The 17,527-nt window shown below is 50.8% G+C and overlaps 1 protein-coding gene across 5 annotated transcripts in view; it reads right to left on the reverse strand.

Moving 5' to 3' along the window:
* Nucleotides 1-12,166, reverse strand: part of CAND2 (cullin associated and neddylation dissociated 2 (putative)) — a 176,245-nt gene extending 164,079 nt beyond the window's left edge. For 2 of the 5 annotated variants that reach the window (XR_008999036.1, XM_057506390.1), the window contains exons 1-7: nt 12,043-12,165; nt 6,943-7,086; nt 5,435-5,589; nt 4,603-4,726; nt 2,410-2,675; nt 1,036-1,141; nt 716-858 (exon numbers count right to left, since the gene is read on the reverse strand). Coding sequence is in view for 4 of the 5 variants with exons in the window: in XM_057506390.1 (XP_057362373.1) it covers nt 716-858; nt 1,036-1,141; nt 2,410-2,675; nt 4,603-4,726; nt 5,435-5,589; nt 6,943-7,086; nt 12,043-12,110 (1,006 nt within the window). In the remaining variant the exon portion in view is untranslated. Of the gene's footprint in view, nt 1-715; nt 859-1,035; nt 1,142-2,409; nt 2,676-4,602; nt 4,727-5,434; nt 5,590-6,942; nt 7,087-11,555; nt 11,813-12,042 lie in introns of all 5 variants that reach the window. The other 3 variants (XM_057506394.1, XM_057506384.1, XM_036911417.2) reach the window with 3 other exon arrangements.
* Nucleotides 12,167-17,527: the final 5,361 nt, after the last annotated feature.

The raw sequence follows: 17,527 nt of genomic DNA on the forward strand, positions 1-17,527 counted from the left end.
CTACTGACAAGGACATGCCCGATCTTTCCCTTCCCTGGCTTGGCATTCAAGGCCCCAACATGCCTGTCCAATCTTGTCTCCGACCATCCCATCTTATTACAAGGGCCCCATCAGGCCCAGGTCCCTTACCTCCCTCAATGCTCTGCTTCTAGGGCCCAGGGGCATATGTCTAAGTGACAGACAGGACCACAAGCACATCAAGTCCATTCCCCATCCAGGTATGTCTCTCCCTGTCCCTGCCTATCATTCCATCATTAGAGCTTCACTTTGCTGGGTTAAAGCATTGTGTCTTGGAAGCCATTACTAAACAGGCACAGTGGCAGTAACAGAGGTAAGGGAGCCTGGCAGACATGGTTCCCAAGTTCCAGCTGGGCCACTTCCTAACTGTGTATCTCTGTTTCCTTGTCTGAATAGGGCCATCATCACAAAAGCCTGATTTCTAGGGTGACTGTAAGGAACATGGCAATAAGAGAGGGCTTAGGATCCCAGGAAACACTCCATAAATGACAACAATCACCATCGTTACTGTGATCTGTGCAGAGGGTGGGGTCCTCAGGGAATCCGGACTGTGGATGGCAGGGTTGGAGCCTGAGGAGGACTTGGGGTCCAGATGGGGACACCAGTGTGGGCCTCTCTTTGGCAAATTAAGAGGGGCCTCCCAGGAGGGCTGGGTCCCTTTCCACCCTCCAGCCCCAATGACAAGTTGGCCACCTACCTTGCTCACTGAATTCACTGTCCTCTGTCTCCATCTGTTCCTCATCGTCATCACTGTCATAGTTATAGTTGGGGTCGTACTTCATGTACTGGAGGCAGAGGCTGGTCACATTGGACACGTGAGGGCCCATCTCCTTGGGGCACCTGTGGGGTGGGATGCAGGAGGCTCTGCTGGACCCGAGTAGGGCAGGGTGGAGGCAGGGGCGGTGGTGAGTCCTGACATCTTACTGCTTTGAGGCCAGCACCCTGCCCCCACCCATCCCCACTGACTTCCCAAAGAAACCCCAGGGCCCCAGCTTCCGGCACCCGCACTGCACCTACTTCCTCAGGAAGGCCTCAAAGGCCTGGAGGCAGGACTCCCGAAGCTCATCGTCATCCAGGTTGCAGAACTCTCCCACCAAGGGCACCAGGTGGTGCAGGTGGGCCCCTGCAGGGCCAAGTGAGTCACTGAGGCCAGGCCAGCCCTCTCTGGGTTCCCCCAGCCCACAGCACTCAGCCTGTTCCTGCACCTGCAGCCTGACCACTGCAAACTCAACTTAAGAGGCTTTGGAGCTGAGCAGATGTGGGCTCCAGTGTAGGATGCTGGGCATATCACACTTCTCAGACCTTAGTCTACTCATCTTCACAGTAGGGATAACAAGCCTACAGGCAGAGGTTTTGTGAAGACTAATGATATGATGCAGATAAAGAGCTCAGCCCAAGTCCTGGCAGAGCAGGCACTCAATAAATAGATTCTTGTTGAAACTATTCCTCATGTCCTAGCCTTATCTCCTGCACTAGGTTGTAGCCCTGGACGGGAAAAAGGGAGAGGCAGGTAATGCTCTTATACTCTGGTTAAGAGGGGAGCCCCTGCTTGGTCCCGGGGTTCAGAGGGTTGCACCCTAACCCTTCTCCAGATTCACCCTTCCCCATTTTCCTGCCCAACTGACCCTGAACCCTTGTCCAGGTCCCAGACAGGCCTCCTTCCCAGGTCCATACTCCCAAGAGTGGCCAAAGGGTGGCTGCTGTTTGGGGGGATGTGGACAGAGTGTGGACTATGGGCTGAGGTCCCCATGCATGCTTATAGAGTCCCTTGTAGTGAGACAGCCAGAGGGAAGGGAAAGGCAGATCGTGGCCAACACTAAGCGCTACCTTGTTCTAGCCTGGAACTCCAGGGTGTCTGAAAATAAATTCAAACATGACTGCAGGATTCCATTTCTATGAAACTACCCTGTGGTGACAGAAAGCAGATCAGCGGTTGCCTGAGGTAGGACAGTGGGAGGGGTGGATTGCAAGGGACACAAAGAAACTTTTGCAGGGGATGGCAATGTTAGGCATCTTGATTGTGGTGGTAGTTTCCCAGGTGTATACAAAGGTTAAAACACACTGAAAACTGTACACTATAAATAGTATGGTTTATTTGTATGTACATTATCCCCCAGTAAAATTTTTAAATATTCAAACCTGACTTATGGGCTGTTACTAAGGTATTCAAGTAGGAGGTCAGAACGTATTTTATGTTTGGTGGCATGATTAATAATTATAATCAGAGTATCGGGACAGATAGGTAGGTAGATGAGGTTCAGAAACACCAAACCCAGCCCTCCCCATTCCAGGCGCACCAGCCACGCCCCCAGCATCTCCTCGCCTCAGCCACGCCCCCTCACCCAGGAGGCGGCCCGCCCCCGGGCCCCGCTCTAATCTCCGTCCTCTTACCTAGGCGGTGACCTGCCTGACGGCCCACGCTGCCCAGACACTGGATCAGGGTGCGGACAGCCGCGAGGCTGGTGGGCGTGCGCGGGCAAGGCAACTGGTCCAGCAGGTGGTCGGCGAGCTCCACGAAGAGGTCGGTGCTGCAGGCAGCCGCCAGGTGGCCAAGCGCCCCGACCGCCCGCTTGCGCACCGCCAGGCGCGGGCTACTCAGCTGCGGCAGCAGGCAGTGCAGGAGGCTGGCGTGGAAGGCGCCCAGGGGTGCACCCAGCCTGGAGAGTCAGACGGGGCGTCAGGAAGGGCCCACCAAAAAGGGCAGCCTGGGCCAGATACCTCTCCTCTCCTGGCCTCTTTCCTGGAGTTATGGCAACCCAATGGCCCTTGGGAGACTGAAAGGCGCCGGGCAGCTATGTGGGGGAATTACTGTATTTACTATTGCAGGAGAGAAAGCAGAGAGGGGAAGGAACTTCTTAGGGTCACCAAGAAATGCAAGGCCAGGACCTGAACCCAAGTGCCCAGGCTATCAGCCCCAGAAGAAGGCCTGATGGTTATAGGATGTGGGGCTTTCAGTGGGGCTGTCACCATTTCCTGGGAGTCTGGGCCTTGCCTCAGTGTCCACCCTCCTCCTAGGTCTATCCTCATGGAGACCAGAGAGGTCTAAAATCTACCTGTGGACCTGGTCACTCCTCTGCCTAACTCCTTCAATGGCTCCCCAGGTGCCCTTTGGATAAGCTGAGCTCTGGGCTCAAAGCAAGAGGCAAACCAGAAAATAGTTTCTGCACAGGTTGAAGGCAGCCCACTGCCCACCTCGGCTGCTTCTATCCTCACCTTCAAAAGAGGCCTGTGCATTTTCTGTCCCCTACATGTCCTGAGACCTTTTCTCTCACTCCACACAAATGCACTGACCTCACTCTCCCGTATCTTTTTGTCCAGCCCTCTCTCCTGGGTTCCACTTATTTATTTGTTCATCTGCTATGTGACAGGGGCTGTGCCTGGAAGCTCGGGGTTTCAAGACATACTCTTAGCCTGAGAGCCTGCCCTCATGAAGTTTTTGGTTGAGTGGGTGCTTCCAGGTACCTCAAATTCAGCACACAGCAAACTGAATCCACCCCACCACAGCCAATGGCCCTGTATCTGTGCCTCTGGTTAGTAAAGCCAGGCCCCTGGTGTTATCCTTAAATCTTTACCTCTTACCAGCTCCAAGCCCGGTGGAGTCTACCTCCTAAATACAACCTGAATTCACCTGCCTGCAGAAGCGTGCTAACCACACTCCCAGCCCGTTCAGCCCCCTCCCATCTACCATGCACACACAGACAAGACCACACACAACATGTGCAGGTGCTCCTCAGCCCCTGACCCCAAATGTCTCATGGGCTCCCCACATCCTGCGTGTAATCTTTGGCCACTCAGCCCCAGCTCCTGTCCAGTGCTCAGGCCTCATCTCTCTACACCCATCCCTGCAGAGTACACCCCAGCTCCACGACCGCCCTGCACACCTCCTCCCCAGGACCCCATGTCTTCTCTGGCCTCTGCCTGCTGGGCTGAGGGCCGTCTCCCCCTCCAGCACCCTCTTATGCCTGCCCATGCCTGGCCAAGTCTTGCCTGCCCCTGAAGTCTCAGCTAGCAGCACCCTCTCTAGGAAGGTGCCCACCCACCAGCTGGGTTAGGGGCTCCTCCTCTGAGCGCCCTCGAGGACTGCTCACATCCTTACTGTTCTTACCCCATTCATCATTTGTGTGTCCCTAAGCTCCTTTCTAGCCAGTTCCATATTCCCGGCACCAGCCCAGCACCTGATATTTTTTGGGCCACAGAATAGGTGCTCAAGTCTTGGAAGGCTGAATGAATGAACACTTTTAAAAATGTCAAGTGCAATTTAAAACATAAGCCTGGCTATATTAGCCCAAAAGATGGAAAAAAAAGAGAGAGAGAGGGAGAAAGAAGCGGATGAGGAGATGATGAACACAAGGCTTCAAGCTATGGGGAGACCTGGGTTCTGCCATTTATGACAGACCTTGGGCAGGCCTCAGAGTCTATAAAATTGGGACAAACGAATTCTCCTTCATAGGGCTGCCAGTACAATTAAGGAGCCCCAAGCACAGGACCTGGCGTGCAGTAAGTGCCAGCTCTGTGGATCTGAGTCCCTCCTTGTCCTCTTGCACCACCACCCCAGGCCTCCTTGTCCAGACTGGCCTCCTGTACCTGCTCAGCATGTCAGAGAGGATGTCCAGGGCTTCCAGCTGCACAGCCACGTCCTCCTGCTGGGTGATGGCACTGGTGAGCTGGCCGGTGACCTTCCGGCACACACTGGTGGCCAGGCCGGAGCCTGCACAGAGCACAAGAATGTCATCGTGAGACCCAGAGCTGGTCTCCACCTCAGGCCGGCCTTTACTCTGGTTGGGTTCCTAAGCCCATGGCCCTGAGAATCCTGCTGACCTGGGGAAACCTGCATTCCAGTGGTCCAGGGTTTGACCCAGGGTCTGATCAAGCTAAAGAAGACAGCTAGGGGAGCTGAAAAACTTGCCGGCTGCCCTGCTGGCTGACTCACCTCACACCCAATCCCTTCTGCCATCCTCTTGCCTCCTACTAGGGAGGCAGGAAAAGTTCAGCACTTCCTTTTCTAGACTCCCTTGCTGCTAGGAAGGGTCCAGTGACCCTGTTCTGGCCTTGGAGATATAGGCAGAAATCTTCTTAGGGCTTCTAGGGAAACATGCTTTTCTTAGAAAGGGTAAGAGACCCAGGGAGCAACCTCAACTTTGTCCTGAGCTGCTAAATGAATCACTGCAAAAATGGAGTGGCTGATCCCTCCAGAACTAGGTGAGGAAAGCAACCACTACCTCTTCAAGTTGTCATTAGTTAGATTTTTGCATTCCCAACATACAATCATGAACTTATATAGATCCGGGTCTGAATTCTCTGCCACTTACTAGCTGGCTGACCTTAGATATAAGTCCCTTCACCTCTCTGAGTCTATTTCTTTAATCAGAAATCTAGGAAAAGTCATCATAGTACCTCATCTGGGTGACCTGGGTACCTGTGGCTGCAGTGGGGAGCTCCGACAGGACGGTCTTGAGGCCGATGCCAGCAATGTCTCGGAGCTGCTCCTTGTCTGACCGCATGTTGGCACAGAGGGCATCCACGATGGTCTCCACCTGGTACTCCTTCACTTTGCCCACCAGAGGACCCAGGCTGAGCAGGGAGAGAGGGAGGGTGTCCAAAAGCCTCAGGCTCAGGCTGGATCAGGCTGCCCCTTATGTCTCCTCATGCCCTTGGGGCCACATATGCTTAGGAAAAGGGCCTCAGATCAACAGGGGACTTCCTACTTTTCCAGAAAGAGAGGCACCCTCCAACTATGCCAACATCCTTCCTGGTACCCCCAAAAACCTGCGCTCCTTGTAGGTTTTGCATCTCGGTAGATGGCCAAACCATCGCACCCAGGAACTGCAGCTGGAAACCAAGAACGTGCGAGAGCAGTGGTTTTCAAACTTGTGTAACAGAATGTGCTGGGGCCTTGCTAAAATACAGACTGCTGGGGCCCACCTCAGCTTTTGAGATTCAGAAGGTCTAGGCTGTGCCTAGAGAATTTGCGTGTCTATCAAGTTCCCAGCAGATGCTGATGCTGGTGGTCCAGGGACCCCACTTTGAGAGCTTCTGTCCTGGACCTTGATCTCCAAGTGAGGTCATAGATCAGCATCACTTGGAACTTGTCAGAAATGCAGAAGCGCAGGTCCTACCCTAGTGCTACTGAGGCACAGTCTGTGCTTCATTCAAGTCCCCAGGTGATTCAAATGCATGTTAAAGCTTTAAAATGGCTGCACTAGACACATTGGTTCTCAGCCTTCACTGCACATTGCCATTATCTGGGGACTTATTACCTGGTGCCAGCCCCAGAGAGTCTGAGTTCACTGGTGTCGTGTGTGGCCTGGACATTGGGGTTTGTAATTGTAACTGCCTAGATGATTCTAACATGCAGTCAGGGTTAAGAACCTCTGACCACACCCTCATGATGCCTAAAGGCTTTTGGAGCCCCCCAGGTCCCTTGAGCTTTCACACCCTCGTGTATACCAGCCTGACCTTCCAGCTGCTGGTTCCTGCATTTGTGCTTGAGGGCTTTCTCTGGCTGGAGGTGCCAGGGAATGCAGGACCCTCCACCCTAACCCAGGAGCAGCCCTCAACCAAGGACTGACAGAGAACTGGCGGGGAGGTAACACTCCGAGGGGTAGGTCCTATGCTATGTTCCAAAGGACTCCAGTAGGTTAAGCTCCGCTTGGTAACACACACTTTATTGGCTGTCTTCCTTCCCTGCCTTCCCCATTTCCCTCCTGGAGTTTCCTGGGTTCACTTCCCACATCAACTTCCACTTGAGTCCTTGTCACCATGTCTACTTCTGGGAGAACCAAGACCAAGGCACTAACTCCCCTGGGGCTCCAAGAGCTGCTCAGTGATTCTTCTCTTGGAGGCTGTGCCCCAAGGAGCAGGGACACCTGGGGCACTCTCCCACCGACCAGGCGCCCCGCCTGCCCCACCGAGGCCGACGCTCACCACTTGACCGCCAGGTTCTGCACCTCCCCGTTCTTGTCTTCCAGGAGCCTGAGCAGCATCTTCACCACCTTGCGCTCGCTGTCTTCATCCAGCTGGATGGAGTCCTTCTGCAGCTCCGACATGAGGTCACTGGTGGCCATGAACCTGCACAGGGAGGGCATGGAGGATTGCCAAGCAGCTCAGAGCTCCCCCAGACGCAGACCTTGATACAAAGACTCAAGGGCACAAGATTATGTGGGCTGTGGGCCCGGTCCGGCTACCCCAAGGAAACCCATGTGGGAGACACCAACTGCCACACTGTGGCGGATGAGGTATGGTTCCGCATGTCGCCTAAATGCTTAGGGCTCCAAAGCTGGGGCTCCTGCTTTAGCCATTTACGAAAATGTGAACTCAGACAAGTCACTTCATCCCTCTGAGCCTTGGTTCACCTGTCTGAAAAAATGGGGGTGATCGGCTGTCTCACGGAGTTGTACGGAAGATAAAATGAGATAATGTATTCAATGTGCTTAGCACACAGTGAGCGCTCAGTAAGTCTTCAGTAAATAGCGCCGCCACTATTACGATGGCACATTACACCATTCACATTTCACACACACACACACATATATGCTAGAGGGTCGACCAGACACCCTGCAACCAAGAGGGGTGTCAGCAAGATACTGTCTCTACCAGACAGGTGGAGAGGGGCTTGCCCTGCCCATTCCCACCTCTGAAAATCGACTCAGCCCCTGCCTTTAGACCAGTGGTTCTCAACCCATAGCCAGCAAGAGAATCACCTCTAGGCACTGCCGGGCCCCATCCCCAGGGCTTCTGGAATCACTAGGTCTGAGATGGGGCCCAAGAATTTGTATTTCTAACAAGTTCCCGGATGATGCTGAGGGGTAGGCACTGACTCTGAGAACTACTGCCTTAGGCCAGGCTGATGGGCCAGGAACACATATATCTCAAACACTGCACTGCCACCGACAGTCAGCCAGCCAGTCCCCAGCCAGGGCTCCCTGACCCCGGGGTGGACATCGGAGTCAAGCCCTACCCACCCACAGGCGAACATGGCCACGAGGCCTGATGCCCTGTCCCGGGCATCTGACATTGCAGTGGGAATCTGAGCTGGAAGGCCAAGGAGAGTTGGGGCTGTGGGGGCATTATGGAGCCCCATCTCTGCCAAGATTAAGAGAGAGAGCAGTCTTAAACTGGCAGCCTCTGCCATGTCCACCTTGCCAATATTTTCCACAAATTTGAATTATTTATCGATATTTGAAAATTGAGAGAGTTGACATCAAAGTATTGATTTCCAGATTCTATGGAAAACAGACTATTTGAATGCAACTGGGCTTATGCTCCGTGGCGACAATAACTGGCTGGAGGGAAGCCGTGGCTGCCCTCTTTAGGTAGGACACGCACTATCTAGTTCACCAGGTTCCCACTAGGCCCTTGCATCCATTTCTGGCTCTTGCAAGCACTTTAGAGTGGAGACTGGTGAAGGCAGGACAGAGCAACGAGGAGAGATGCCACAAAGTTGGGGCCAAAGAGTGGCAACCCCAGAAAAAGCCTCTGGCTTTTGTTGGCCCACCAGACCCCTCTGCCTAATCACACTAGCTTTGCTTTCTGGCTTGAGTGAGTCAACCGAGAGCCCTACTCCCCAAGCCTCCTGTGGCAAAATGGGTCATAGTAAGGATTCTAGCTTCATCTTTGCAGGCTCAGAACTGCTGTTCGATGGGATGGCGGCCCAGAGACTCTGGTACCAGGGCACATGTGGATGTCAGCTTTTTTTAACAACTGGATGAGCCCCAAGCTGCTGAGAGAAGGAAGGAGGCTGGGCTGGAGGCGAGGAGAGAGTGGCAGGCCTAATGGTGCCCACCTCTAGGCCTGGTCATTGCAGGAGAAGCAGCTGAGATAAGGTGAAGGAGGAGGTTTGGCTCTGAGCCAGGACAAGGCCTGAGGTATATACATGCACCCCTAGGTCTGCCCAGCTGAGGCCACTTTCTGAGAAGGCAGGCAGGGTCTCTGGGCTTCTGCAGCAGTCCATGGAGACTCAGCTGAGCCTGGCAACCCAAGGGATGTGCTCCTTTGCCTAAGATGAAGCCCTCCTCTTTCTTCTTCACCTGTTGAACTCCTATTCATCTGTTAAGGACCCAACTCAAATGTCCCAGCTTCAGGGATGACTCCTTTGACCACCCCGCCCTATCCCCAACCCACATGCTCTAATTGCACTTGGTTCTCCTGGGCAGGATTCTCTCAGAGCACTCTGCACTCCATTATAGCACTTCTCAAACTGCACTGCAAGCTTAGTCACCAGCGTGTCGCCCCCATTAAGCTATGAACACACAGAGGCCCATTGGGTTCATCTCTGGGATTCCAGGCCCAACAAAGGACAAGTCTGAAAAGGGTCTGAGCAGAGCAAGGGAAGGAGGGGAGGCAGAGAGCCAGGGCTCAGTGCCAAAGAGCTGTGTGGAAACCCAAACTCAGAAGCTAACTCTTCTGAAATATGCCTCAGCATTTTCAGACAACCCCGAGTTCCTGCAAACACCCAGCTCTCAGAGAAAGACCAATTGTGTACTATGTAGTGGTGGTGGTGGCGGGTGTATAGGAAAGGGTATAATTTGGTACATAAGAGCTTGAACACTGAAGTTTGGCTTTAAGTAAATAAAGTGGTCTTACCACTTAACTAGGTGATCTTGAGAGATTGACTCCTAAGTCTCAGGTTTTCTATCTAACAAATGCAATTTTTCTTTGCCCCACTTCAAAGATCCTTGGGAGGTTTTAATAGGACAACCAGTTCTTTGCATGTAGCAGATGGGAAAACCAGGCTCAGAGAGTTTACAGGAACTGCCCAAGGCCACACAGCAAGTTGGGGAGAGAATCAGCTTATCAGTCAGGTCTCCTGGCTCCTCAACCAATACTACTGTGATTTCAAGAAATGATTTGGGAATTCCTGCAAGACTCCCCAGTTTATCCATTTGACTGTTGGAGTCTCAGTGGGAACAGAGCAACTTCCTGCCCACAGAGTGGGGGCCCAGAAACAACAGGGATCAAAGGCTTCCTTCACCCTGCATGGGACCCCCATTTGCAGTCACCACCCACGTCCAGGAGCCAGAGGACATAGTCTCAGTTTCATTCCAGAGAAACCCTAGAGGCAACTCAGCTGAAAAACTTGGCCACATGGCACCTGGACAATTGGTCAGCAGGACCCAGCCCTCCTGGTATCCAGACTTTAAAAATAGACACCATCCTCATATGCTTGGGGTGGTTTTAAGTGTTCTCAGAGCTGCTGGCAGAGCTGGCTGAGAGTGCTTCTCAGGCTCTAGTTGGCAGGGCCAACTCCCTCTCCTGGAGACTGGACCTGGGGCCCAAAAGATAGTAGTGCAAATCCCCTCAAGCCACTGGCTGTCCACGTGACCTTGGACAAGTCACTTCACCTCTCCAAGCCACTGGAGAACAGGAAGAACAATCACTACCACTGAGGCAGATGGGTAGACAATTGAGATTTACCCTGGATGGCACAGCAGGAAGCCTGGGACACAGAAAACATTCGCTGAGCACCTACTATACCCAGAAGGGCACAGTCCTCATGCAGGGACTCTGGGTATCCCCGGGCTAAGAAGTGATGCAATAGAAACATGGAGCAGGGAAGTTCCCTGGGAGCTCAGAGAAGGTGCCTAACTCTGCCAGGGTGCCAGGAGGTACCCCAAAGAGGTGACAACTGAGGAGGAGCTAGCCAGGTGAAGGAGGCAAATGAATGTGGAGGGGCAGGGCAAGGCCCAGAGCAGAGAGGGGCCGGCAGACTTCTGGTGTGTGTGGAATCATAACGGTGTCCATTTATTAAGTGCTTACCTGGAGCCAGCCACTCATCTTAGCATTCCACATGTACTAACTCATTTCCTTGTCTGGCCAATCATCTGAGGTGGGTTCTGCTATTATCCCCATCTTATAGAAACAGAAGTTGGGGCTCAGAGAGGTTAAGCAGCTTGTCCACGGTCACACAGCCAGTAAGTCATTGGAGCCAGGATCTGAACTCAGGACTGTGGCCCAAAGGCTCTACTAAAGCTCCACTAGAGGCTCCTAAGGGATGTTGAAGAATGATTCCAGGAAAAGGCAAGGGTCAGACCAGGAGAGCAGGGCCTCAGTCTCTTACCTGTCAGGGGGCTGGAATCAGATGGCCTCACTTAGATCTCAAGCCTCTGTGCTGGACTGACCTGGACTGGGACCCCAAGTCCTCCACTTCCTAGCTCTGTGACTGCACCTAGGCCCTTCCTGCCCTGGAACCTCAGTTTCCCCATCTGTAACATGGGAATAAACAACAGGATGTTCTCTCGGGCACAGCTTTGTTGTCTTCTGTGGCTCCTTTCAGCCCGGAGGATCCAGAACTGGCTGTGGGACCAGGGGCCAACCCTTTTGCCTCCCTAGGCCTCGATCCCCCTGAGGATGCAGGAGTCGGGGCACAGGCTTCCTCGGTTCTTCTCAGCTACCTTCCTGTGTGGCTCAGTGATGCTGGGCGAGGGGGAACCCGGGGAAGGGGCGTGGACAAAACCTGGAAGCAACCACCCAGCCATCACCCACCCGGCCCGCAAAGCCACTCGGCCCAGCCCCCTCCCTCAGCCTGAGTCACAGCAAACCTGGGAACGGAGGGATGGGAGACGGCGCCCTGATGAGGTGCCGGGGGAGGCGGCCTGGGGCGACTGCGAGAAGAGGGCAGAGCTGAGGATACTGCGGATGCCCGTGAAAAAGGCAGCCCCGGGGTTGGGGCCCCGGGAAGGAACTGGGTTTCAATGCGGGTAAGACGAGGCGGGCGCTGGGATCCCCAGGAGAGGCCGAGGGCTTCAGCTGTGGGTTGAAATGCAGGGCCTGCGGCGCCTCCGGGGAGAGAGGAGGGCTGGGCAGAAATAAGGGGAGAAAGGGTAGGGGAAGGGGGCAGAGGGGCCCCAACGTGGGGCAGGAGGCCGGGGCTGCAGTTTGCACCGCGGGAGACGGGGCCGGGCCTGGAGGCGCGGAGACCGCAGGGCTGCACCCCGAGGCGCGGCGGGGAGAGGGTCCCGGGGAAGGCGGGGAGCGCGGCGCGGGGGCTCGAGTCCCGCGGTGCCGGCGGGAGGCGGCGGGGCGCACCTGAAGTCCTTGTCGCTGGACGTCATCTTCTCCAGCAAGCTGGAGATGTGGAAGGCGGCGGTGCTCATGGTGGCTGCGCGCCGCGAGCCGGCCGGCGGGAGGGAATATGGCGGCGCGGGCCCCCTCCCGGCTGCGCGGGCTGCGCTCACCAGACAGAAATAGCAGCCCCCGCCCCGCCCCCTCGGCGCCGCGCTCGCGCCTCAGCAGTGGCCGTGGCCGCGGCGGAAGGCCGAAGGGGCCCACGAGGGGCTCCCCGGCGCAGGCGGGGCGGATGGACCAGCCCTGGCTTGCACACCCCCAGAGACGGGGAGCTCACCACCTCTCACCGGACTACTCCTTATGGTTCCCGTGGGTCCCGGCTCCGCCCTCTGGGCCCTTCGACCGTGCTCGCGTGGGATGGGGCATGACATCAGGGAGTCTCGGGTTCGAATCAGCTCCGCCAGTTCCCGGGCTGTGTAGCCTTGGCCAAGTTGCTTTACCTCTCTGACCCTCCGCTATCTTACCTGTAGGCATTAAAGAAACAGGAGCTGCTGTTGGACGTAAAGCTGACCGAAGCGCTTTCAGCCTCACCCGCCTCCTCATGCTAGCCTGCACCAGAGCCAGACAGGATCTGAAGAGTGCATCCAGTCACACCAGTCCCCGACCCCCCACTGCCATCCCCAGATATCCAGCCATCAGGGTCAGTTACTTCACTTTATAGCAACAGCCCAGAGAGGTAAAGGGACTTGCTAAGGGTCACACAGCCAACGACTGGGATGGAATCAGCACTAACCCCTTTGTGCCTTGGGCAACCGTCCTTTAGTAAATCTTCCCACAGCTTCTTAATAGATACAACAAACACAGGGTGGGAGGGTCTGTAGGAGGACAAGGACAGCCTGTGCCTCTCAACAGCCAGGTTCTTGGGAAAGAGAGTAGAATGTGCTTTAGAGCAAGACAGCCCTGGGTTCAAATCCAGACCAGTGACAAGCATGACTAAAGAACTGAATTCTTTTTTTTTAAATTAAGGTATTATTGATATACAATCTTATGAAGGTTTCACATGAACAGCATCGTGGTTTCAACATTCACCCATATTATCAAGTCCCCCCCGCCCATTGTAGTCACCGTCCATCACCACAGTAACATGCTATAGAGTCATTACTTGTCTTCTCGGTGCTGTACTGCCTTACCTGTGACCTACCTAAATTGTGTGTGCTAATCTTAATGCCCTTTAATCCCCTTCTCCCTCCTTTCCTACCCACCCTCCCCTACCCCACTTCCCTTTGGTAACCGCTAGTCCCTCTTGGAGTGTGTGAGTCTCCTGCTGTTTTGTTCCTTCAGTTTTGCTTTGTTGTTATACTCCACAAATAAGTGAAATTATTTGGTACTTGTGAAGAACTGAATTCTTAATTCTATTTATTTTTAAGAGCCACCTGTGGCTAGTGGCTACCATAGTAGACAATGCAGTTCTGGGCAGTAGGGACATAGCAAGGGACTATACCCCTTGGGGACCTTACATTCTAGCTGAGAACATAAGCATTAAGGATAAGATAAGGAAAATTAGAGCTATACATAAAACAAAAAGGGATGAGATAGGGTGCCTGAGGTGTGGAGGGGCAACTTTAGTCAAGGTGGTCAGTGAGGGCCTTTTTAGAGAAAGAGACCTTTAGGCTAAGACTCAAACAGATGAAAAGGAGGCAGCTGGGCAAATATTTGAGAGAAGAGCTTCCCAGACAGAGGGAACAGCAAGTGCAAAGGTCCTGAGGTGGGTACAAGCCTGGTGTATTTAAGAAGAGGCAATGGCCAGAATATGGTCAGTTCCCTATGGGAGGAGGTGAGATCAGAGAGGTGGGAGGGATCAAATCATTCAAAGACTTTAAGGCCAAGGTGAGGAGTTGGGATTTTATGTTAGAGCCCTAGGGGAGATAGTGAAGGGTGTTAAGCAAGGCAGTGACATGACTGCTTTATTTTTTAGAAAGATCCCTCTGGCTGTTGAGCAGTCATGTGGTCAAGAATGATAATGGTCAGGCAGAGAAAGACAAGTACCAAATGATTTCACTCATTTGTGGAGTATAACAACGAAGCAAAACAAAAGGAATAAAACAGCAGCAGACTCACAGACTCCAAGAAGGGACTAGCGGTTACCAAAGGGGAGGGGTAGGGGAGGGCGGATGGAGAGGGAGGGAGAAAGGGATTGAGGGGTATTATGATTAGCACGCATAATGTAGGGGGGTCACGGAGAAGGCAGTACAGCACAGAGAAGACAAGTAACCACTCTATAGTATCTGACTACGCTGATGGACAGTGACTGCAATGGGGTTGGGGGGGACTTGATCATATGGGTAAATGTAATGACCACAGTGTTGCTTATGTGAAATCTTCATAAGATTGTATATCAATGATACCTTAATAAAAATATGTTAAAGAAAAGAATGATAATGGTTTGCATTAAGGAATCAGCAGTAAAGGTGGGAAGAAATGGACAGATTCTGGACATATTATGGAAGTAGAACTCAACAGCTTCACTGAAGGATTGGATGTGGAAGTGAGAGAAAGAAGAAAATTCAGGTATTCAGGTAAAGCAGCTGAGTCCATAGTGGTGCTTTTTATGGGGATATGGAAGTTAGAGGAAGAAACCCTTTGGGAGGAAGGAGGACTTGAGAGGTTTTTACAGACTTGTTATCTTGGAAATACTGACAAGACATATAAGGAGAGATGTCATATTGATTGGATGTACCATCAGGGGAGAACACTGGATGGGAGATAAAGATCGAGGGAAAGTCTCTACACAGAAATGGTATTTAAAGTGATGGGAGTGTACAAGGATGGACAATATTAAGTGTTATCAAGGATGCAAAACAAACAGAACTTGTGGTGCTGGTGGGAGCTTTAAATTGGGTAATATATTGGAAAAAAACTAACCATATATCTACCTTGATCTATTCAGTTAAGTAATTCCACTCTTGGGCATGTATCCAAGATATGTGAATACATATGTGTTCAACAAAAGAATGTTCAGAGCAGCTTTATGCAGAATAGTCAAAATTTCTAAGCATCCAAACTATTCATCAATAGGTGAATTGATGAACTAACAATGGTATAGATTAAAAAAAAAATAGAATATTACATAGCAATGAAAACTAATCAACTACTGCTACACAAAATAACATGAGTGAATCTCAGGACTTTTTATGTTATGCTGTATTTATTTTAGGTGATGTAATGATGTATTTTTAAAATTTCAAACTTTAATTGTGCGTTATTGGTATATAAGAAAGCAACTGGCTTTCAGATATTAATGCTGTATCCTATAACCTTGCTATACCTATTAGTTCCAAGAATTTTCTTTTTTTTTTTTTTTTGTAGATAATTATTTTTTTATTGAAGGGTAGTTGACACACAGTATTACATTAGTTTCAGGTGTACAACACAGTGATTCAACATTTATATACGTGATAATTCTAGGTACCAGCTATCACCATACCAAGTTGTTACAATATTTTGACTATATTTCTTATGCTATACATTACATCCCGGTTACTTATTTATTTTACAATTGGAAGTGTGTACTTTTTTTTTTTTTTTGTGAGGCCATCTCTCATATTTATTGATCAAATGGTTGTTAATGACAATAAAATTCTGTATAGGGGAGTCAATGCTCAATGCACAATCATTAATCCACCCCAAGCCTAATTTTAATCAGTCTCCAATCTTCTGAAGCATAACAAACAAGTTCTTACATGGAGAACAAATTCTTACATAGTGAATAAGTTACATGGTGAACAGTACAAGGGCAGTCATCACAGAAACTTTCAGTTTTGCTCATGCATTATGAACTATAAACAGTCAGTTCAAATATGAATACTCATTTGATTTTTATACTTGATTTATATGTGGATACCACATTTCTCTCTTTATTATTATTATTTTTAATAAAATGCTGAAGTGGTAGGTAGATACAAGATAAAGGTAGAAAACATAGTTTAGTGTTGTAAGAGAGCAAATGTAGATGATCAGGTGTGTGCCTGTAGACTATGTGTTAATCCAAGCTAGACAAGGGCAATAAAACATCCATGTATGCAGAAGATTTCTCTCAGAACAGGGGGGGTGAGGTTCTAAGCCTCACCTCTGTTGATCCCCAATTTCTCACCTGATGGCCCCCCTGCGACTGTGCCTGTCTTAGGTTGTTCCTCCCTTGAGGAATCTTACCCGTCTCTGGCTAACCAGTCATCTTCCGGGGCCATACAGGGAAATGTAAAGTTGGTAAGTGAAAGAGAAGCCTTATTGTTTGAAAAGGTTAGCTTTTTACTTCTTTGCATATTTATGCCCTGTGGCTTCTATGCCCAGCATTTGTCTTGAGGTATCTTTACCACTTGGAAGAATTATGATACTTGGTAAATTTGATATGAGGCACAAATTCTATTTAAGGGTTGTAATTAGGAAGGAGGAAGAAAAGCTACAGAAGTAGCAGGCGGAAGAAAACATGGGAAGATTGATTATTTCTTTGACATATCTTCTTGTAGAGTAACTTCAGCATGTATAGGTTTTAAACTACTACTTAAATTGCGCACACACATTAACATAATAGGAGTATAGTTACATAACCAAAGCATACCTGTAATTACCAGCCATCTCCAGTGAAACCAAGAAAACCAACTAGGCACCTTAGGCATTTGTGAAAACTTATCTATGATATGGTGGATATTGTCCAACTGAACTTGAACAGTCTGAGAGAAATCAGACAAATTAAAACAACCCATTCCTGGGGACTGTTCACATCCCATAAGGTCTTTTAACAGTAAATAGTCTGTAGTTGTAAGATTTTGGAGCACTACAATTTGCACTTCTCCTAATTCTTGGTTGAGTTCCAACAGTATAGATCCAGTCAAATTTGTTGTTTTACTGTATGCACAGGCCAGCTTAGATATCTCCTTCCTCATTCCCATGGCAAGTCCAGGAACTGGTGGGATGAGTGCATCTACACCTGTAGCAGTGTGTGGATCTTTGTTGGGGTTTTTTGATGATCATCTTCTGGCATGAGTCTTCCAGAGAGTGCTGATGTTGGAAGTTCTTTTTCATATTGTATCTTAGTTCATTTTCAGGGTAGCCCAATTAGGCTTTGATCCTCTGTATAAACACAAACAGACCCTTTGCCTACATTTTTATATGCCCTTTATACCCTTGTGTAGAACTCATTGAAGGTCACCACACAGGAATTGCCTTTTTTTTTTTTTGGTACCATTAATCTACACTTACATGATGAATATTATGTTTACTAGGCTCTCCCCTATACCAGGTCCCCCCTATAAACCCCTTTACAGTCACTGTCCATCAGCATAGCAAAATGTTGTAGAATCACTACTTGCCTTCTCTGTGTTGTACAGCCCTCCCTTTTCTCCTACCCCCCCATGCATGCTAATCTTAATACCCCCCTTCTTCTCCCCCCCTTATCCCTCCCTACCCACCCATCCTCCCCAGTCCCTTTCCCTTTGGTACCTGTTAGTCC

This window comes from Manis pentadactyla, chromosome 1 (genome assembly GCF_030020395.1).
Source record: "Manis pentadactyla isolate mManPen7 chromosome 1, mManPen7.hap1, whole genome shotgun sequence".
Lineage (NCBI taxonomy): Eukaryota > Metazoa > Chordata > Mammalia > Pholidota > Manidae > Manis > Manis pentadactyla.